At 41.1% G+C, this 23,986-nt stretch overlaps 1 protein-coding gene across 1 annotated transcript in view; it reads left to right on the forward strand.

Annotated features, from left to right (window-relative positions):
- The window catches only part of UBE2F (ubiquitin conjugating enzyme E2 F (putative)), a 61,945-nt gene extending 57,587 nt beyond the window's left edge, over window positions 1-4,358 (forward strand). Inside the window, exon 10 of the mRNA XM_078782029.1 lies at window positions 3,821-4,358. Within this exon, the coding sequence (XP_078638155.1) occupies window positions 3,821-3,871 (51 nt within the window). The 3' untranslated portion in view covers window positions 3,872-4,358. The remainder of the gene's footprint in view (window positions 1-3,820) is intronic.
- The last annotated feature ends 19,628 nt before the right edge of the window (window positions 4,359-23,986 follow it).

Genomic DNA, 23,986 nt, shown 5'->3' on the forward strand with positions numbered 1-23,986 from the left:
AGTTTCTTTACATGGCAAATTGTTGTGTTTATTCTTTGTCTTTGTGTGGGGTTGCTGTTTACATTCTGTCATGTGTCGTAGATTATTTATTTGTTTCCAAACCTGTCTGTGTTGGTCCTTGGTAGTCTTTCCTGTGCAGACCGATTCGGTTTTATTGAGTATTTGTGGAGTGCAAATTAGTTTAAAGGGAGACAACGAGCATGTTTAGATATGTTTAGAGGCTGTTGTAATCTGTCTGTATGTCAGTGAGTAAGTTTGTGAATGAGTCCATATGTAGACCAACAGGTAGTGGACCAAAAAAATGGAAACGCAAATGTAAAGTCATTGAATAGGGTGTTGGGCCACCGTGTGCGGCGAGTACAGCCTGTATGCACCGTTGCATAGTGTCCATCAGCGTCTGGATTTCTGCAGGAGGGATACGGCACCATTCTTCCAAGAGAAAGTCAATCAACTCACACCTGTTTGATGGCGGTGGAAAACGCTGTCTTAGGTGTCGTTCCAGAATATCCCAAAAATGCTCAATTGTGGTCAGAACTGGTAACTGAGAAGGCCATGACACATGGATAACATCAGTGTCATGCTCATCATACCATTGGGCGAACACACAGGCTCCGTGGATGTGGGCATTGACATCCTGGAAGACGCCCCTTCCGCCAGGAAAGAAATGCTGCAACATGGGGTGAACATGATCACTCGGTACCAAAAAGTAGCGATTGACATTGACTTTGCTTTCTAAGGCAATTATTGCACCCAAACCATGCCAGGAAGATGCGCCCCACAACATTACAGAATCACCAGAACACGTCACTGTTGTAGAACCCAAGCACTCAAGGTTGTAGAGTTCTTTAGGTTTGTGCCACATGTGCATTCATCCGTTTGTCGAGAAATATGGTGACGGATTATTCACCTGACCAAATCACATTTCTCCACTGATCTATAGTTGATTGCCTGTGCTCTTTGCACCGTTGGACTCACAAACGTACATTGTCAGGTGTATCGAGTGGTTTGTGCACTGCAATCCGACTATGGTATCCCGCTCTGTGGTGTTCTCTGCAGACCATTTTTTATGAAACGGGTTGCTCGCTCCCCAGGTTGAAATTTACGATCAATTGATCTGCAGTTGCTTGCTTTGACTTGCACTTCAAATTAAGGTACCGATATCACTATACTGGAGTGTGCACTTCTGCCCACGCTTGCCCTTTGCTGATGATGTCATTCCCTCGGAAGTCCATGCCGACATCACCTTAGACTCCATTGCTCATGAAGCATCAGTCTGTTGCTTAACATCCATTGCTCTTCATGAATGATCTATCTGACTCTGGAAAATCCTCTGTCTTTTTGCTGTTGACTCCACCCTCTGCTGCTCCATCTCTCATCCCTCAGATTAACACTCTCTGCAGACTTGGATAAAATCACAAACTGGTCAAACAAGTGAAACATGTCCTTCAATCTTGACAAATCTCACACTCTCACTATGTCTCTCCAAAAAGACCGTCTGGACAACCCTCCCATTTACTTTCTCAACAATCCTCTCGAAGAAGTTCTGTCACTCAAGCTCTTGGGTCTCACTATCAGCCATGATCTTTCCTGGGAAAACCACATTTCCAAGCTGGCCTCCAAAGCCAGTTGCCGACTGGGCATCCTCTGTTGTGCGAAGTCCTTCCTTGGCAATACTGAGATTCTCACCACATACAAAGCTTTCATCCACAGGTTGATGGAGTACTGCTCTCCCCTCTGGGCTGGTGCACCTGCCTCACACCTAGCTCAGCTTCACGCTGTTGAAACCAAGGCTTTTCGAATCATTGGTATCTCCTGCAATGAAGCTGATTCTGAGGGCCTTTTACTCTCTCATCTCATCGCATCTCTATCTCATTTTTCAGAATCATTGGAATCTCCCGTGATGACGCTATCTCCGAGGGCCTTTCACTTAATCACTGCAGGCAGGTTGGTGGTCTTTCCGTCTTCTACCGACTCCTCTCCGGCCTTGCTCCCCCAGCTCTCTCTAGGGTCTGTCCCCCAAATATTCCTGCAGGTCGCACAAGATCTGCCTGCAACCCTCTTATGGTTAAACTGCCAAAATCAAGACTCCCTGCTCACCTTCACTCCTTCATTCCTCTTTTCTCCCACCTCTGGAACAAACTCCCTCACTCTCTTCAATCCCACTCCTCCCTCCAGGTCTTTAAAACGGCTGTTCACCACCATCTCTTATCTTCCCCAATCCAAAACCTTGATCTTTTCTACCCCTGCTAATTTCACCCCAAATCCACTTTTTGAGGTGACTTTTGACTTCTTTCCTGGAAGTCCTTGGTGTCCTTGCGTTTTATACCTATCCGGCCTCTCCCCAGGCCCTCTCCCTCCAAAAACATCTCCCGATGTCCCTGCTCTCAAATGTTGTGTTTGTGTGCTTCCTCCCCTTCTCTCCCCATCTTGTCGACCGCTCCCCTTTTTATATACTTTGTTTGCTTGTTTGTTTGATTTGTTTGTTTGATAAATGTTAGCTCTTTCACGAGCCTCGACTCTGTATACAAAAAAAAAAAAAAAAATCGCAGGCAGGTTGGCAGTCTTTCTACCTTCTACCGACTCCTCTCCGGCCTTGCACCCCTACTCTGTCTGTGCTCTGTCCCCCACATTTTCCTGTAGGACGCACAAGATCCATCAGCAACCCTCTTCTGGTGAAGCTGCCAAAATCAAGACTCACTGCCCACCTTCACTCTTTCATTCCTCTTTTTTTCCTGCCTCTGGAACAAACTCCTAGACTCTCATCAATTCCACACCTCCCTTCAGGTCTTCAAAACAGCTGTTCACCACCATCTCTTTATCTTTCCCCATTCAAAACCTTGATCTTTTCTACCCCCGTTGATACACCCCAAACATTGTTTTAGACGGCTTTTCCCAATGGGCTACGCCGTAAAAAGAAGTTGAGCTGTTGTCGCTGAAGCTCCTGCCAAAGGTGCCCCAACAATCACCCCTCTTTCAAAGTCTCTGAGGTCTCCTCTTGCAGCCATGCTAGCCATAATTATAAGCAACCAGGCCTGTGCAGCATTCGTATACATGACCATAAACATGCTGGGATGTTATTTACTTAATTAACACATGGGCCCCACCTGTGTGGAAGCCTTTGCTTTCAATATACTTGGTGCTCCTCATTTACCCAGGTATTTCCATTTTTTTTGTTCACTACCTGTACTTTACTGCAGACCATTCATTCTCAAATCTAATGGAATCTATGTTCCCAGGCAACACTCCTTAGGCTTCTTATTCTGGTTAATAATGAAATTAGCACAGCTGTCTAATTTAACCATAACAAGTGAGGAATGCACAGATTATTTACAGCATCTGCGGCCACAGCAAGTTGTTTATTTACTATTACGTTAACATCATTTTTCTCAGGCCTTGCGGCACACTTCAGTCCATGTGCTCGACTCGTGCACCCGGGTGGCCTTTGTCACATTTTCAGCTGCAAAAGTAAACCTGTCATTTGAGGTGTGCTCTGAGGCCTATGAGCTCGACTAGCTGGGTGGCCTTGGGAACAGTTAACGAAAGTCGTGTAATTTAACCCCAAATTGATTTTAAACCTTGAATGTGGTTTATGTTCCAGTTAGCCGTGCCTGTTAGTAAGGGTGTGCTTGTTCGCACCTAGGTCTATTGTAATCTATATCATTCATTTGAAGGCGTTAAAATTACATCACACACATGTGGGCTTTGTGCAGCAATGAAACGGAGTTCTACGTTTTGCATTTAAATTACAACGTACGTGCTCAATTGAGGGTCCACGTTGTTAAATGCTGTCTTGTTCATGACTGTGCTTATTTTCTTACAGGAAGATTTTCGGAGCAAGGTACAGGATTTCATTCGGCGATACTCAAGATAGCTCCGGCCTTGGCTTTGTGAAGATACAACGAAGGAATAAAAACTGTAGTTTCTGTTGGTTACACTGCAGCATGCAGGAAAAAGAGAGAGAGAGAGAGAGAGAGAGAGAGAGAGAGAGAGAGAGAGAGAGAGAGAGAGAGAGAGAGAGAGAGAGAGAAAAAGAAAAAGAAAGAAAGAAAGAATGTATGTATGTATGTTTAATTTGCAAGTGAAAGTCAACCACAAAGATAACTTGAACCAGGATACTTCATGCTCCAAACATGACTAAGTTCGCCAAATATGCTTTTAGCATTGCACTCAGAGGGTGTATTGTGTTCATGAATAGCCTGTCGTGTTTTTACCTTTTAATGGTCCTTAAAAATGATTTTGTTGAACAGTTCGACTGAAGAAATTATTTGCTGCTCTCAGATTTCAAGATCAAAATATTTCATCTGCAGTGGTCAAGATGTTATTGTGTAAAAACTGCAATAAAATATATATATAAAGCATCTGAAAATGCAAATCCCGTCCGCGTCCGCTATGTATTCGGACTTCTTCCGTTTGCTAAATATGACGAAAACAATACAAAAGGATTGACGGTTTTAGGCGACCTTGGCCTTTTGACCTCAAAAGAAATAAATAGACTTCAGTGACCCAATATGCAAACCCTGCTCAAATTGAAAGTCAATTAGATGGAAATTGATGATTTTGTGACCTTAACCTTTGACCTTGACGGAACACACGTTACCCTCTGAATTTGGTCACGGGCATATTGATATGACTGACATATTGATGATTTATGCAACCTTGACCTTTGACCTTTTGATCTTAAAAAAACAACCCAATCACCTTATAGCTTTTAATTGGTGATTTATTATATAATTATAGCCTTTAATTGAACCAATTAAGTGACCCAATATGCAAATTCTTAAAATTTGATGTCAATTGGATGAAAATTGAAGATTTTATGTGACGACCTTTTGATTAAATTATTAATTTGTCTCAATTAAAATTATTAATTTGTCATATTCTCATAATAAAGCTTTGTTGGAAATTTGAGGGCAAGAGCTCAAATGGTAAAAATTTTACAGCCTGGACAGAGAGACAGACAGACAGACACACAAACACACACAAGCGATTGTAAAACCCCGTATCCCGTTGCATGAAGGACGGGCCTTGGTCTTTTGACCAAATTGCTGTAAATTTGGGATTACTCGATGCTAATCTTTGCAAGGTAGTGCCTCTGACACTTCATTTAAACAAACGTCATTAAAAAAAAAACCACCTTTAGAGGCCATTTTTCCCCGCAAAGCGGGGGTTGGCCTTTTTCGGGAACCGTGGTTGTTGTTGTTTTTCGGTCCCCTTTTTGAAGCAATGTTTTACGGCCGGATGCCCTTCCTGACGCCAAATTTGGACGCCAAACCCCCCACCAGCCGCGTCATGATGCATTATATTAATTTGGGGGTGTGGGACAGTTACAGAGTTCTGAATGTCTTGGGGTGGTAGGGGGACTATGGTTGGGGAGAGTAAGAATTAGCAAGGCTTTGCTACAATGGCCTAGTTTGGTTTTGTCGCTGTGTTTCTATGAGTCTGAATCCGAGAAATTGGTGCACGGGCGAGAGAATGGACGGTTTGGTTTTGTTTTTATTTCGGACAAAATCTAGGCTCATGGAAGACCGAGTTGACAGAGAGTAGAAGGTAAGATTGGCAAACAGCAGAATGGAGAAGGAAAAGGAAACATAGCAACCTGCCAATAGATTGGAAGAAATACAGGAGGTTATGAGAAATAATCTCATGGGTAAGGATGGATGGAAGAAAGATGATGATGAGATGGTGGTACGCTGCCAACTTAAAGCTCTGGAAGGAAGAGGAATTGAACCGACTGAGTTTAGAGGGTTCTACAAGTGGGAGAAAACAGGAACAAGGAGTGAAGATGAGCAGTGAACCTGAATTTTGGGGAATTTCCAAAGCAGGGAATTTCTAAAATAACAAGTATGGCCTGCAGTGATGAAAGAGCAGAGAATGCGAGACTTGAGGGATATGGATAGAACATAGACATGTCTGTCTCTGATGTGAGAGCAGCAGGCCTTGCGCTTCAGCTTCTTCGTGGGGAATGCCAGTGATATTGATAACTTTGGATTCGCGGCATCCAGGAGTGAAGCATTCGTGGCATGTGAAGCATGAGCACCAGCTCATATGAGGGAATAGAGATATCCATTCATTTATAGAGCAAGGCTTGCAGGATTTTCGAAGTTCTGATTTAACATGGAGTTGACACAACTGGGATACCCTGTCTGCAGCTTGGGCTATGGAGGCAGCCTAAGGTCCAGGACTCGCTGAAGAGAGAAAACAGAATAAGTGAAAGTACCAGAGCAGGATGTTATGCCATCCATTCCTGTTGCCGGATCAATTTCAACATTGGCCAGAAGTTTATCCACCTCATGGAGTGAAATAGTCACAATTTCCAGGAGTCAAAGGTATGAGTGGGTAAGGTGGGGATTGAGACTGATGGGTTTGGGTGCACTTGGGAGGCAAACTTGTGGGTTAAGACATCTAGGCCATTATCTATCCCTCCGAAAACGTGCAACATACCCACTTTTGAAACTAAAATATCATTAATGTGTATCATTAAACTGGTGTCCCTGGTGTTGTCCCTGGTGTTAAAATTAATCCCTGGTGTTGGGCTAGCGGCTAGGGTGCCGGCTTAGGATCCTAGGATCCTGGGTTCTGAATCCCGGTCAATTGCTGAATTAACGCCAGGGGGGTTGACTCAGCCTGTCATCCTTCCGAGGTCGGCAAATTGAGTACCAGTTCACTGGTAATTCCCTGCTTGTCGTTAAAGGCGGCAAAAAGGGTTGGCGTCAGGAAGGGCATCCGGCCGTAAAACATTGCTTCAAAAAGGGGACCGAAAAACAACAACAACCACAGTTCCCGAAAAAGGCCAACCCCCGCTTGCGGGGAAAAATGGCCTCTAAAGGTGGTTTTGTTTTTTTATTAAACTGGTCATTCTCAACTCAAAACACAACTTCCACTTTTCCACAAGCCTGATCTCGGGATCTGTTTGAATTTGGCGCATGTACCGAGCACAAACTACATTGGAATGATGTGGTTACCACATCACATAATTGCGCGCTCTCAGCCAATCAGCATCGCGGATCGCTGTCCCGGGGGAGGGGGTGGGGGGGGGGGGGTGACAAACTAAAGGAGTTTAACCAAAAAAGTTGGGATCGAGTGCGGAATTTTGCCGAAAAATGGATGGAAATTGTCGATGAGGGTCAACGAGGATTTGAAGCGACAAGGTCGCACCAGTTCCAAGCACGGTTGAAAAAAGGTAGGTTTGCTTATCAATTAAATAACAAGATAGGTCACTGAACGTTCATCAGGTGAATGACCTACCTTGTTACCCTCACCAGAAGAGAGGGTATTGCATTTCAGTCCGTTTGTCTGTTTGTTACTTGGCAAAAAAAATTTTTTTGGACAAGTATGTTGATCACTCTGGTTTGTGTGTTTGTCAAATAGTATGTCACTTATACTTGCCTACAGGTCACAATTTTAAACCGATCTTCATGAAACTTCACCAAATGTTCGAGTTCGTGGTCCGACAAAATCCTATATATTTTTGAGGTCAACATAGGTCAAAGGTCAACCACGTTTTTTCACAATTTCTAAAATCCTAAATTTTCATCCGATTGACTTGAAATTTGAATAGGATTAACATATCAGCGAACTGAATTCAACCAACAACTATTTTTGAGATCAACATAGGCCAAAGGTCAACCATTTTTTTTCGAATTTCTAAAATCCTCAATTTTCATCCAATTAACTTGAAATTTGAATAGGATTTTCATATCAGCTAACTGAATTCAACCACCAACTATTTTTGAGATCAACATAGGCCAAAGGTCAACAACAATTTCAAATTTATAAAATCCTCAATTTTCATCAAATTCACTTGAAATTTGAATGGGATTTACATATCAGCAAACTGAATTGAACCACCAATTCTTTTTGAGATCAACATCGGTCACAAGGTCAACATAGGCCAAAGGTCAACTATGTTTTTGTTCGAATTTCTAAAATCCTCAATTTTCATCCCATTGACTTGAAATTTGAATAGAATTTTCATATCGACTAACTGAATTCAACCACCAACTATTTTGGAGATCATCAAAGGCCAAAAGATCAACATAGGCCAAAAGGTCAACCATTTCAAATGTCTAAAATCCTCAATTTTCATCCGATTGACTTGAAATTGAAATAGGATTTTCATATCACTAAACTGAATTCAACCAACAACTATTTTTAGGTCAACACAGGTCACAAGGTCAGCAAAGGGCAAAGGTCAATCACTTTTTATCAAGTTTCTAAAATCCTCAATTTTCATCCGATTGCTTGAAATTCGAATAGGATTTTCATATCACCGAAGTGAATTCAACCACAAACTATTTTTCAGATCAACATAGGCCAAAAGGTCAACAACCTTTTTAAAATCTCTAAAATCCTCAATTTTCATCCGATTGACTTGAAATTTGAATCGGATTAACATATCAGCTGAATTAATTCAACCACCAACTATTTTAGAGGTCAACAAAGGCCAAAAGGTCAATATAGGCCAAATTTCTAAAATTGTTAATTTTCATTTGATTAAATTAAAATTTGAAGACGATTTGCATATCAGGTCATCAAATTCAACCACCAATTATTTTTGAGGTCAAAAGGATGCTCTACTGAGGGCCATTCTACTTTTCTGAGGGCCATTGAGGAATGAGGGCCATTCTACTTTGTTCTCTTTTGCCAAGTGTCACTCTATGAGTGATTTTTCATTTGTCTGGCTGTTTGTTTGCCCGCACAGAATCAATATGATTTTCTCTGCACCTGTTGGTGACAGCAACTTTTCACCATAGTTGCACCTCCTACTGTATAATTTTTAATCATAATTATGACGTCATAGGTCACGTGGTACAGGCGTCATCTTGGAAAAACTGAATAATTTTGCACCTCTATACCTCCGAAAGTGCTGCATAGAAAAAATTGAAATATGGCTCATTGTAAAGAACTCTCCATGGGAAATAAAATATGTTAATGATGATGTCATTGGTGCCTCCATTATGATGTCATAATTCAACAAGTACAAAACTTCATCCAATCAAGATGAAATTTCTTGAGCATCATCCAGGTGGAGAAAAAAATAATAATCATGACGTCATCCATCATGTGGTTTGGCCACAATATTTGTTTTAACACAAAAGCCTTAAAAACCACTAAAACATGTCCTTGCGAGGATAGTAGTAGGAGAATGTTAGTTCTAAAACACACCCAATTTTTTTTGTAAGTGAATAGGGAAAAACGGAAAACGATTTGACCAACACCCCATAACCCTTAAAAATCCATCTATTTCTCCCTTCCCCAACCAAGCCATTAACAAAGGTTACATCCTCAATAGACCCACAGCCCCTCTCCCCCTCAATCCCCCAAACCCTTTGTTGATTCTAAAACACTCACATCCCTGCTATTTCTCCCATATTTTCATTAAAGTCATATGGAGAGCCAATGAATATCTGACTGCGTTCTATTTTAGCGGATAACTTAATTTTCTTATGGCACTTCTCACCATCATCTATATAATAATACCGTAAGGACTCGACTTTGTTATCCCTTTTACGCCACACCCAGTGACCCGATGCCCACGGCACTAATGGATTTACGATCTACGAGCCGCGCTCTTTGTTTATCACATACAGACATACTCGAAAAATCTGAATTAGCCGACGTTGGGGCCCAAAAGCATCCGATTAACTGCCGATATGACGCCATCTTACGACACCATCGTATTGGCGTCTGCTGGGCGAAGGCGAAGCGAGCCGTCGGCTGATTGGACAGTCGAGTGGTGTGAACATGGGTGGTGTGAACCAAATGGTCTTTTTATTCCCTTGAACATTTTAAATTAGGATATATAAGGAAACGTCTTTATCGTCATTTTAATAAAGTTAAATGGAGTGACGTTGCGATACTCAGGGTGCGTTGCATAAATCCTCGTAACTCAGAGAGGTGTAGCAGGTGGCGAGACGTAAGGAAGCTTAAAGATAACGAGCTGAAAACAGACGAACGATATGTCAATCTCTTTCTACACCGAACGGAAATAAAAGTATGAGAGCGGGAAGGCATGGCCTGAGCACTTCGAGCAGAGAGGACTGATTGGACTTAACTTAAAGAGAAAAAATTGGAGCTTAACGGAAGAAGAAGATCCCATGAGCGCTCCCCTATGCCATCCATAATGGTACACTCTATCCATACACCACATCCTCCCTTCCGTGGATGTTCCACGGGTTTCGGCTAGTCAAGTATATTGATAAATAGTATGTCAGAACTTGGGTTCTTGGTCTAAGTATCGTTGTTGAGCAGAGATGAAATGATAAACCTCTCTTAATCTCTTGTCTGAGCACCTCCTGAATCATATGTCATTTTGAGATTGTAGTAAATTATTTTTCCATTGATTTCTTGACAACCATCAAAGATTCTGTCCATTCAAGGATGTTTATTTTCTTTACATCCTGTATCTTATTTGTATTTAAATGTATCTGCTTATTTGTTTCATCTACTTTTGTTTTAGTTATTTCTTCAATAAGACTTATTTGATATTCCTCACATTTGTGATGTTTTCCATTTTTATACCAAGACTGTGATTTTCTCCACTCTTTTTGGTTATTGCTTGGTTCTATCATTTATATACCAGTAAAAAGGTGGCGGTAGCCTTCTTTTTTAAATTAAGTCTTATGTATATGTCAATATTTTTACTTATCTTTTAAAATATATATATATCCATAAGGGAGGCTGTCACTTCCATTTTCTAAAATAAACCTCTCGCCATCAAAAGCCCCCAATGCTTTCTTCTTTACCTCCTCTATATAATTTATGTTTATAACTTCTTATTGCATTCATTTTTCGATACCCTTCTTTCTTAAAGGCTAAACGGTTGTAATAATGTTCCAAGTTTATTGTTTCTTTGATTACATTTTTCTTTACCCCCCTTTAACTTTTTATCACTTTTCAATATTATTATCAATATATTTATAAGCATAAGTATATTGTTCTCAATCCCCCAAATTCACTCATTATCTTTTCACCCAATTAATCTTTAAACTTTCCAACAACCTTTTTATTTCTTGGAGAGAATAGTTTGTTATCTGATTTATAATTGCTTGTATCATAAGTATAAGCATCCTCAAACATATCCTTATAAATATCTTCCTTATTGATTTTCAAAATAAAACTGTCTGTATCCATATAAAGAAGATTAACTCCATCCACATATTTCTTCTTTAAGTTGTACAAGTAGTCATACATTAACAACTTTGACAAGTCAAGAATTGATGTTCCTATATTAACAGGTTTATTCATTTTAATACTCTTGTTTTTATTCATATGAATAGCACAAAAGTTCTCTGAAAACACCTCTACTCTGAAAACTTGCTTTATGAATTAATTTGGATGCTTGTTTCCAATATGTAGCAAGTCTTATGTTTTGTCCATTCCAAACATTTTTCATAGTCTTTCCAAATACAGAGTTATTCATTAATTTGGAAAAGTCCTCAAAATCTGTTTTTGCGTCTGTTCTCCTTTTCGTATTAAAATCAATATAAGTCTTCAACCAATGAATTTGTCAAAACGGTAAAATTCTATGAATTTTCTTCACTCTAAACCCAGCAGATAAATATTGTCTTAAATTCCTTTGATGTATAACATAATTGGCTTTGTCATATAATGTAGTAAGTAGTTTTTCTGTTGGTTTGCCTTCAGTAAGAAATGATTGTTGATGACCACTGAGCCATTATTTTTTCGGACTTTCTTTATCAGGGGCATAGGACAGACAGGTCTTTAAGTTTGTTGTGGTGTTCTTCTGAATATTTCAAATCGATCTCAAAATAATAACCAACTTCTGCTTTATCTAATTCTTTTTGAGAAGAGATAACGTTTTCTCAAACTTTTTTCATAATCTTTATCTTTTACCCATTTCCATAAGGTAAAGGTAAAGTTTTCATAAATCCTTAAGTTTTCCATAAGGTAAATATTGAGACATAGCCCATCCATACAAATTGTTAGCATCATAATACATGAAGTAAAAACTATCTTTTGGAGCATCATAGTTAGGAAGATATTTATTGTTTCTTTCAGCATATATCTTCGAACAGACTTGTGATATTCCACCTCTTTTAGCCTTCTCTATCATCAAAAGCATATCTACAGTCATGGCCAAAAATATTGGCACCCTTGCACTTTTTTCAAATAATGCACCATTTCTTCCAGAAAACTGTTGAAATAAAAAATATTTTGATATCCACATACAGTCACGTGAAAAAGTAAGTACACCCCATGTAAAGTTTTGACTTTTTCAACATATTTCAACATATTTCAACATACAGCTATTTGATCTTCATTTCAACAATATTGATAGATAAAGGTGATATAATATAACAAATATCATGAAACATTTACATTTTGTAGTCCATTGTATAATTTAAATAAACATAAATGCAAATTTCGCATGTGGAAAAAGTAAGTACACCCCTACATCTATCACTACTTCAAATACCTAAAATTAGAATCAGGTGCACCAGCTCAGGTGCAAATCATTAGAACATCGTTAGAGATGATCTTGGAGAAACCTGTCTTATTTAAACCTCAGACATTTAGTATGGTTTGCTCTTTGTTGTTGAAGTGTGCGGCGTAACTATGCCTAGATCAAAAGAGCTCTCTGAGGCCTTCAGAAAGAATGCCTACGAGTCTGGGAAAGGATTTAAAAAGATCTCCAAACAATTCCGAAATCAATCGTTTGACTGTGCGGAAGATCATCTGCAAGTGGAGAAGATTCCAAACAACTGCCAACTTGTTCAGGCCAGGCCGCCCCAGCAAGTTCAGCCTGAGAGCAGACCGCAAGATGCTGAAAGAAGTCTCTAAGAACCCCAGCATGTCATCACTGGACCTACAGGTAGCTCGTGCCAATGTTGATGTCAAAGTGCACGAGTCTATCATTAGAAAGAGGCTGCACAAATTTCATCTACATGTGAGGTGTGCCAGGAGGAAACCTTTGCTGTCCAGAAAGAACATCAGGGCAGGACTAAAGTTTGCCAATGAAGACTTAGGCAAAGACCAGCACTTCTGGAACAATGTGCTCTGGACAGATGAGTCAAAGGTAGAGCTATTTGGCCACAATACCAGAAGACATGTTTGGCGAAAACCAACGACAGCATTTGACCACAAGAACCTGATCCCAACTGTAAAGCATGGTGGTGGAAATATTATGGTTTGGGGCAGCTTTGCTGCATCAGGGCCTGGGCAGCTCACCATCATAGAATCCACGATGAATTCTTCATTGTACCAGAGGGTGCTTGAGGATAATGTGAGGCCATCTGTCGGAAAGTTGAAGCTCAACCGAAGGTGGACCTTGCAACATGACAATGACCCTAAACATACCAGTAAATCCACCAAGGAATGGCTGAAAAGAAAGAAATGGAGGGTTCTGGAATGGCCAAGTCAAAGCCCGGATCTAAATCCCATCGAGATGTTGTGGGGGGATTTGAAACGAGCTGTGCATGCAAGAAACCCCTCAAACATCGCACAGCTGAAAGAATTCTGCATGGAGGAGTGGGCAAAAATTTCTCCCAGTAGATGTCAGAGACTGGTCGACAGTTATGAGAAACGCCTACTTGAGGTTGTTTCTGCCAAAGGGGGCAATACCACCTAATAGAGCCAAGGGTGTACTTACTTTTTCCACATGCGAAATTTGCATTTATGTTTATTTAAATTATACAATGGACTACAAAATGTAAATGTTTCATGATATTTGTTATATTATATCACCTTTATCTATCAATATTGTTGAAATGAAGATCAAATAGCTGTCTGTTGAAATATGTTGAAAAAGTCAAAACTTTACATGGGGTGTACTTACTTTTTCACGTGACTGTATATATATATATATATATATATATATATATATATATATGTAACATCAGCTTTAAATATAACTGCAGCCCTTTTGTAACTCCATTCTATGTAGAAAACTCCCCTTAATCCAAGTATAACTCTGCAGTCTATCCATATAACTGTACAGTCTATCCATAAAACTCAACATCCTGAAAATCAGAGAGAAATTATTCGTTCTGATCAAAAATGTGTATTTTGTTAAATAGGTCACAATCTGAAAAAGTAGGTCAAGGACATGAATCAAATATCAGGTGCACAACTTCAGTGCAAGTGCACTATTATGTTGGCACCCTTGCACTTTTTTCAAATAATGCACCATTTCTTCCAGAAAATTGTTGAAATTAAAAAACCTTTTGGTATCCACACATTTATTACTTTGGTTTGCAGTGGAACAAAACAAAAAAAGCAGAAAAAATTACTACATCTGAGCTTATTCCACACAGAAATCCTAAAATGGCCTAGACAATATTATTGGCACCTTTTAGAAGTTGTTAGACATAATTGGATTTCAAGCAGGCGATTCTCCTTTACCTTGGAATTGAACTCCTCTTTGGAGAGTTGCAGTAGCCTGCAATATAAAAATCACTCATTCAACTACTTTGAATGGAGAAAAGGAGTCATTCTGCAGTGTTGTGTCACTTACACTGTAAGCCAACCTCCCTGGACGTGGCCGCAAGAGAAACCTTCATCGAAAATTGCAGCGAAGGATTGTTCGAATGGTGGAGAAAGCACCTCGATCAACTGCCAAACAGATTCAAGCTGACTTTAAGACCCAAGGTACGACAGTTTCAACTCGCACCATCTATCACCAACTCGATGAAAGGGGGTTCTATGGTAGGAGAGCCAGGAGGACCCCACCACTGCTGAGAGAGAGAGACATAAGAAAGCCCGACTGGAGTTTTTCCAAAACACACCAGAACAAGCCAAAATCATTCTGGGAGAATGTCCTGTGGACAGATGAGACCAAATTAAAGCTTTTTGGTGAAGCAAATCATCTCTGTTTACAGAAAACAAAATGAAGCCTTCAAAGAAAAAAACACCTTCACTACAGTCAAGCATGGAGGAGGTTAAGTTATGTTTTGGAGTTGCTGTGCTGCCTCTGGCACTGGGTGCCTTGAATATGTGCATGGCATCATGAAATCACGAGATTACCAAGACATTTTGGAGCGCAATGTTCAACCCAGTGTCAGAAAGCCGGGTCTCCGTCGAAGGTCATGGGTCTTGCAGTAAGACAATGACCCCAAACACACTTCAAAAAGCACCCAGAAATGGTTAAAGACAAAACGCAAGACTGTTCTGAAGTGGCCAGTAATTAGACCAGATCTAAATTCCATTGAACACCTGTGGGGAGATCTGAAAACAGAAAACACCTGCAACCATTTTGGAATTAGACAATTACAGGCAAAACTAGAACAGCACTCGGTACAGAGCATACCTCCGCCAGGCTAAACAGTTTACATTTTGTATCCCACCGATAGGTCAGATCTGGACCCAGATCTGAACCAAAATCAAATTGGCTTGTTCTCGTTGCCTAACCAACTCATCCAACGAGTTTGGTCATAACTTGTACACAACTTTATGAAACGCTAGCAGAAGTACCCGGCGTTGCCGGGCGGGGGAGGGGAAAAGGGGCGGGAAAGGGGAGGAAGGGGAGGGGGGGAAGGGAGGGAGGCGGGGAGGAAGGGGGTTCATATATATGCTGGTGGGTGAATGTGGCGTTCATCACGTTTCTGAGTTAAGTGTGATGACGATCAGGAAGAAGAAGAAGCCATCCTACCAACTTCGTACACTTCCGGAATTGTTCGATTTATCTGTATTCAAATGTCTGGTGATTGTTTTGTATTTATTTATGTGAATGTGCACTTGTATATAACTGTCATTAGTTTAAAAAGACTGAGGCACTATCAGGCGATTTTTCTTTCTTTTTTTTTTAACTCCAAAAAAACGAAGTTTTTTTTTCAATTTTTTTTTCCCCTAAAACACTCCCGCAGGCACTCAATAATGAACCTCTGAAAGTTTGACGACGATCCATTCAGCCAACTCTGAGAAAAATGGCGACACACAGACACACACACACAGACCAACATCTCTCTTATATCGTAGATTGTGCTTTTTAATGTCGTTTTTGGCCCCGTCTCACAATGGTGAATTATCATTTCACTAGAAAGGCACTCTGACGTTGCAAAGTCAACCGATATGCCTCCGCCCACATTATTACAGCGTTATATATATATATATACTTGTACCAAGTTTGATTTAAATCTCTTCAGCTGTTCTCAAGTATCACATTTTTATCTGACATGACCTCTGACCTTTGATGCCAAAATCTAATCTGTTCATCTTTGAATGTTGTGTATGAGTGTGTGAGGGGAGAGTCCACCCGACCCATACAACTTGAACTGTGCCAAAAGGACAGGGCCCGCCAGATTTTGGGATTAGGCAAATTGGGATGGCTCCACAGGTGACATTAGGAATTGTGGCATCCACCGGGGAACGTGGTCTTTAGAATGATCGTTGTGCAAACGTTGATGAGTTTTTTGGCGAAGTAAAATGTTTGTTAAGGTAGGCCTGCATGTTTTGTTGTGTTTCTGAACCATTCCTACCCAGCCCAGGAGATGGGAGCGAGGACCAAAAGGAGGACCAAAAGGAATTTGTAAATACCGTGTTTGAATTGTTGCAGCTAAGGGGGTAGAACGTAAAGGAGAATAGGTAAGTTAGCTATGGCTCGCTTCCCCCCACAGCCCCTCCCAATTTATTTTGTAGGTTAATTAGGTGTGTGTCGGTAAATGATAAGGCTGGAACTGTAACCTCTGCCTTGAACCTTGAAGGAACTGCAGTTCCAGGGGGGACTATTATGTTTATGGGGGTAGGTAAAATAATACTGTAGGAGAGGTAGAACTGTACAGGAAGTAGCATGGACCACGTGAAGTGTAGGAGCATTTTGAGTATTAAGTAGGGAGACTGTAGCTTAAGGTTGTTTAATTGTGCATCATGTGAGAGGTGATGCAGTGCTAATTAGTGGTCGGGTTAAAGGATAATTTTCCCCAGTGTGTGGCTTCCCTCTGTAATTTTTCCCTAACGTTTTTGCACAACCTTTAAATTACAATTACCATGGACAAAAGAACGAGCCGTTCGGGCTAAGCCCTGCCCCATGGACCTCATAAGGAAAAGGCCCCACCGATAAGAGGCGGAGAATCAGGGGGCGGATGGAAAGGCCGGCAGGCCACGCCCCGAACAAGAAGGCTTCACCATCTTTGGTCCAGGGGCTGAGAGATCTTGTGCGCGCTTCTGGAGCTTTTGTTGCGTCAGCAGCATTTTGAGGGAGGTTGTGGCGGTGGTGCTTTTCGGAGGCGGAGGAAGCTGCGGGTGAGGTAAAGGAGGCCGTCTTCACCGCTTTCCCCATGACTCTGGGCTATTCGACGCGCGGGTTTTGTTGGCCAGCGCCATCTTGTGTGCTTCCTGAGTGGTGGCATCAAGCTTCAATGACCACCAACCACCTAAAAAGACTCTTTGGAGACAGCTAAGTAATGGAGGGAACATTTGATTTTCATTACCCTCGCCAGAGGAGAGGGTATTGCATTTGAGTCCGTTTGTTTGTCTGTTTGTTTGTCTATTTGTCCGCACAGAATAAATATGATTTTCTCTGCAACCGTTGGTCCGATTGACAGGAAATTTTCACCCTTGGTGCAACTCCACCTATACAAATTTTTAATGATAATTATGACGTCATAGGTCACGTGGTTCGGCCGCCATCTTGGAAAATCGAAAAACTTTGCACCTCTATATCTCGGAAAGCACTGAATAGAAAAAATTGAGACATGGCTCATTGTAAAGAACTCTCCATGGGGAATAAAATATGTTAATGATGATGTTGTAATCCCTGGTGTTGGGCTAGCGGCTAGGGTGCCGGCTTAGGATCCTAGGATCCTGGGTTCGAATCCCGGTCAATCGCTGAATTAACGCCAGGGGGGTTGACTCAGCCTGTCATCCTTCCGAGGTCGGCAAATTGAGTACCAGTTCACTGGTAATTCCCTGCTTGTCGTTAAAGGCGGCAAAAAGGGTTGGCGTCAGGAAGGGCATCCGGCCGTAAAACATTGCTTCAAAAATGGGACCGAAAAACAACAACAACCACAGTTGCCGAAAAAGGCCAACCCCTGCTTGCGGGGAAAATGGCCTCTAAAGGTGTTTTTTTTTTGTTTTTTTTATGATGATGTCATAGGTGCCTCCATCAGGACGTCATAATTCGACAAGTACAAAACTTCATCCAATCAAGATGAAATTTATTGAGCGCCATGTTGGCATAAACTGGTGGAGAAAAAAAAAATTACGTCATCGGTCACGTGGTTCGGCCGCCATCTTGGAAAAACCGAAAAACTTTGCACCTCTATATCTCCAAAAGCGCTGAATAAAAAAATGAGACATGGCTCATTGTAAAGAACTCTCCATGGGGAATAAAATATGTTAATGATGATGTCATAGGTGCCTCCATTATGACGTCATAATTCGACAAGTACAAAACTTCATCTGATAAAGATGAAATTTCTTGAGCATAATCTAGGAATAAATTAGCTTAGAAAAAAATGATGACGTCATCGGTCACGTGGTTCGGCCGCCATATTTGTTTTAACACAAAACCTGTAAAAACCACCGAAAATACATCCTGGCGAGGGTTTGCAATATCCGATTACTCTTTCTGGTTCACGAGTTATCAAGTGACCACTATATTCGTCATGTGAGCGTGTCCATCTGTCTGTGTGTGTGTCTGTCTCCGCAGCATAACTACCTGATGATATCATCCGATCTTGATGAAACTTGGGTGGGAGGTTGATATCGTGATCTAGTTGTGTCCTGCCGAGAGTGGGCATATTGCGCCCATTGTGGGCGGAGCCACGCCCGAAAAAGATGTCTTTTTAGGGGGTAATCGAGTTCAAGCTACATCTTCTCCGAGGGGTTTGGTGGAATCTGACATGGGTTTCGATATTTGGTTAGGCGAATGTCATATACAGTCACGTGAAAAAGTAAGTACAACCCATGTAAAGTTTTGACTTTTTCAACATACAGCTATTTGATCTTCATTTCAACAACATTCATAGATAAAGGTGACATAATAAAACAAATACAGTGGAACCTTGACTTACGAGTTTAATTCGTTCCGTGACCGAGCTCGTAACTCAAATTGCTCGTATCTCAAATCAAATTTCCCCATTGAAATGCATTGAAATGCTATTAATCCGTTCCAGCCCGCCAAAAACCACACCAATTTTTTTTTAAATATACAGTATATATAAAAATATCTCGCGCTTTATATTTCACCTGTATGCAGCATACAAGTTGGCAGGATGGCCTGGACTGGAGGTACGCACACTTGACTCTAAAGTCTAAACTGTCCAGCCTGGGTTTGAATCCCGACCCAGCTATAACCTGTCATGGGTGAATCACAGGCAGGGTGATTCATCAATGTGTGTACCGCTAAACTGGGCGCCCCGTTTGCGTCCCATTAGTTGTTGGATGTTAAGGATCTCACCGTGTTTTCCACAAAGAGAAGGCGAGCTATCGCCGGCACTCTGAACAAGTTGTGGCCTGGCATGGCATGAACATGAAAACATGAACATGAACATGAAATGTTCGACATGAACATGAAATTTCCCGAAATAACCAAAATGCGAAAACAAAAATGCAGCGCTATACGACAGAGATACGTACTGTACTTGAACGGCAAGATAACCACGTGACCAGAACCTACCTGGCGGCGTAAACTCGAAATAACCAAAATGCGAAAACAAAAATGCAGCGCTATACGACAGAGATACGTACTGTACTTGAACGGCAAGATAACCACGTGACCAGAACAACCCACCTGGCGGCGTGAACTCGAAATAACCAAAATGCGAAAAAAAAAATGCAGCGCTATACGACAGAGATACGTACTTGAACGGCAAGATAACCACGTGACCGGGTGGCGAAAGCTCGTAACTCGGATCTCGGCTCGCATCTCAAAGCAATAAACTGCCGGAGCGACGGCTCGTATCTCGAAAAACTCGTAAGTTGGGGCACTCGTAAGTCAAGGTTCCACTGTATCATGAAACATTTACATTTTGTAGTCCATTGTATAATTTAAATAAACATAAATGCAAATTTCGCATGTGGAAAAAGTAAGTACACCCCTGGCTCTAATAGGTGGTATTGCCCCCTTTGGCAGAAACAACATCAAGTAGGCGTTTCTTATAACTGTCTACCAGTCTCTGACATCGACTGGGAGAATTTTTTGCCCACTCCTCCATGCAGAATTCTTTCAGCTGTGCGATGTTTGAGGGGTTTCTTGCATGCACAGCTCGTTTCAAATCCCCCCCACAACATCTCGATGGGATTTAGATCCGGGCTTTGACTTGGCCATTCCAGAACCCTCCATTTCTTTCTTTTCAGCCATTCCTGGGTGGATTTACTGGTATGTTTCGGGTCATTGTCATGTTGCAAGGTCCACCTTCGGTTGAGCTTCAACTTTCCGACAGATGGCCTCACATTATCCTCAGGCACCCTCTGGTACAATGAAGAATTCAAAGTGGATTATATGATGGTGAGTTGCCCAGGCCCTGATGCAGCAAAGCTGCCCCAAACAATAATATTTCCACCACCATGCTTTACAGTTGGTATCAGGTTCTTGTGGTCAAATGCTGTCTTTGGTTTTTGCCAAACATGTCTTCTGGTACTGTGGCCAAATTGCTCTACCTTTGACTCATCTGTCCAGAGCACATTGTTCCAGAAGTGCTGGTCTTTGCCTAGGTGTTCATTGGCAAACTTTAGTCTTGCCCTAATGTTCTTTCTGGACAGCAAAGGTTTCCTCCTGGTACACCTCCCATGTAGATCAAATTTGTGCAGCCTCTTTCTAATGGTAGACTCATGCACTGACATCAACAGTGGCAAGAGCTACCTGTAGGTCCCATGATGACATTATGGGGTTCTTAGAGACTTCTTTCAGCATCTTGCGGTCTGCTCTCGGGCTGAACTTGCTGGGGCGGCCTGGCCTGAACAAGTTGGCAGTTGTTTGGAATCTTCTCCACTTGTAGATGATCTTCCAGACAGTCGAATGATTGATTTCAAATTGTTTGGAGATCTTTTTAAATCCCTTCCCAGACTCGTAGGCATCTATAACCTTCTTTCTGAAGGCCTGAGAGAGCTCTTTTGTTCTTGGCATGGTGACGCCGCACACTTCAACAACAAAGAGCAAACCAAACTAAATGTCTGAGGTTTAAATAAGACAGGTTCCTCCAAGATCCTTTCTAACGATGTTCTAATCATTTGCACCTGAGCTGGTGCACCTGATTCTAATTTTAGGTATTTGAAGTAGTGATAAATGTAGGGGTGTACTTACTTTTTCCACATTAGAAATTTGCATTTATGTTTATTTAAATTATACAATGGACTACAAAATGTAAATATTTCATATTTGTTATATTATATCACCGTTATCTCTCAATATTGTTGAAATGAAGATCAAATAGCTGTATGTTGAAATATGTTGAAAAAGTCAAAACTTTACATGGGGTGTACTGACTTTTTCACGTGACTGTATCTAGCCCCACGGAGCTCGATTTTTCAAAAAAAAAAAAATTTTTCTCATTTCATTTTTCACCGAATTTTCGGTATTGTGTAGCTAACGAACCTCATAACTGATTATACATTATTTTCTATCTCATTTCATGGTCAGTAACCTTCGTTTTGACATTTCTGGGCCTGGCCTGTCCGGGCCTGTTTCGGTTACAGTCTGTCCTTTGTCATTGAATACCGCTCGCTCGTGAACCATCGTCGTCTCCTGACTTGTTCTTGTTTTATTTTCCCCTGTGTGTGTGGTCGAGTTGATGCGTGAAGTACCTCAGAGTCGAAAGTCTTAGTTTTACTTCAACATTTATTTCGTCCGCATTTATTTTTACTCGGGCATGCCCGTACTATATATACAGTATATCTAAAATTATATCCCCCCCCCTCTATTTACATGAAATGGTTTGGTCCAAAGCGAACGGCTTGCGAGTACGGTGACAATCCCCCCCCCCTCTATTTACATGAAATGGTTTGGTCCAAAGCGAACGGCTTGCGAGTACGGTGACAACCCCCCCCCTCTATTTACATGAAATGGTTTGGTCCAAAGCGAACGGCTTGCGGAGTTTGGTAAAGAAATCGCCATAACGTGCACAAATGCGCAGCAAAGCTAAAGAATCGCAAATTAGTTTTAATTAGTTTTAAAACATAGTTTAACGCCAACATAGCGGCAACATAGTTTGCCAACGTGAAATAAATGAATACGCTCTCAAATGTGCCGTCCGAGGCAGAGTCTGTTCGGCACGTTCGGCACACGTGATAGCTCGCTGCTCTCTGATTGGTTGAATCGTTTTTTGGACATAGCTCGGTAACTACTTGTCCGATTAATATGAAACCTTGAAAAGGCACATCCTCGGGTCCCCAGCAATATACCTGGCAAGTTTCAAGTATATCGAACCCGTGGTTGTCGAGAAACAGCGGTCACAGACATACATACATACATACATACATACATACACACAGAGATTACTGGAATTATAGATAGATTGGGTCATATGTGTACATTTTATTGTCGTGTTTATTACCATCGCCAGAGGAGAGGGTATTGCATTTGAGTCAGTTTGTTACTTGCAAAATCGAAGATTTTTCAAGTATATTGGTCAGTTGCGTTTGTGGTTCTGTCTGTCTGTCTGTCTGTTTGTCACCGGCCTACAGGTCACAATTCTAAACCGATCGTCACAAAACTTCACGAAGTTGTATAGGTCGTCCCAATTGAGAAGCCTATTGATTTTGAGGTCAAAGGTCATCTGGAGGTCAAATTTCTAAAACCGCCATTTTAAATCCCATTGACTTGAAAATTGAATATCATTTGTATATTGTCACTAAATTGGGAAACTAACAATTTGAGGTCAAAGGTCAACTCAAGGTCAAATTTTTACAATCATCAATTTTCATCTAAAAAGCCATCAATTCTCAACCGATTGACTTGAAAATTGAACAGCATTTGCATATTGAGTCACTAAATTGGGAAACATACCATATTTGAGGTCAAAAGGTCAAAGGTCAACTCAAGGTCAAACTTACAAAATCACTTTTCATCTGAAAAACCATCAATTTTCATCCGATTGACTTGAAAATAGAACAGCATTTGCACATTGTCACTAAATAGGGAAACCAACTATTTTGAGGTCAAAATGTCAAAGGTCAACTCAAGGTCAAATTTCTAAAATCATTTTTCTTCTGAAAAATCGTCACTTTTCATCCTATTGACCCAAGCTTTGATCCAGATCGTCAATTTTAATCTTGATGAAATGGACAATTTGCTGTATCAATGGAATTTTCTTTCTTGGGGGGGGGGGGGGGCGGATTTTGCAAGTATCGTGCTCCGCATGACGTCTTCTTGTTTGTCTATCTGTTTGTCCGCACAGAATAAATATGATTTTCTCTGCAACCGTTGGTCCGATTGGCGGGAAATTTTCACCATAGGAGCAACTCCACATGTAGAATTTTTAAATTATAATTATGACGTCATAGGTCACGTGGTTCGGCCGCCATCTTGGAAAAATCGAAAAACTTTGCACCTCTATATCTCGGTAAGTGCTGAATAGAAAAAATTGAGACATGGCTCATTGTAAAGAACTCTCCATGGGGAATAAAATGTCAATGATGATGTCATAGGTTCCTCCATCATGACGTCATAAAATCGACAAGTACAAAACTTCATCTGATCAAGATGAAATTTCTTGAGCATAATCGAGGAATAAATTCGTTTAGAAAAAAGAATGATGACGTCATCGGTCACGTGGTTCGGCCGCCAAATTTGTTTTAACACAAAAGCCTTAAAAACCACTGAAAATACATCCTGGCGAGGGTTTACAATCTGATTGCTCTTTTTCTTATTTCTTTGTGGTTTTGGGAATAAACCCTTGTGTTCATTCAGTAAATGCCTCGCATTTCTTCCTTCCCCCCCCCCCCCACCCCCCCCCTCCCCCGCGCTAAAAATAACCACCATTTTTGGGAGTCGCCTCGGAGTTAAAGCTGGTTTCCGGCTATCCGTCCCCAGGCGATCTTAATCGCCAGGGCGATGTGACAATATTACACTGTATATTGTTACGGTCCG

Source organism: Myxine glutinosa, chromosome 7 (genome assembly GCF_964187855.1).
Source record: "Myxine glutinosa chromosome 7, kmMyxGlut1.1, whole genome shotgun sequence".
In the NCBI taxonomy this organism is placed as follows: Eukaryota; Metazoa; Chordata; class Myxini; order Myxiniformes; family Myxinidae; genus Myxine; species Myxine glutinosa.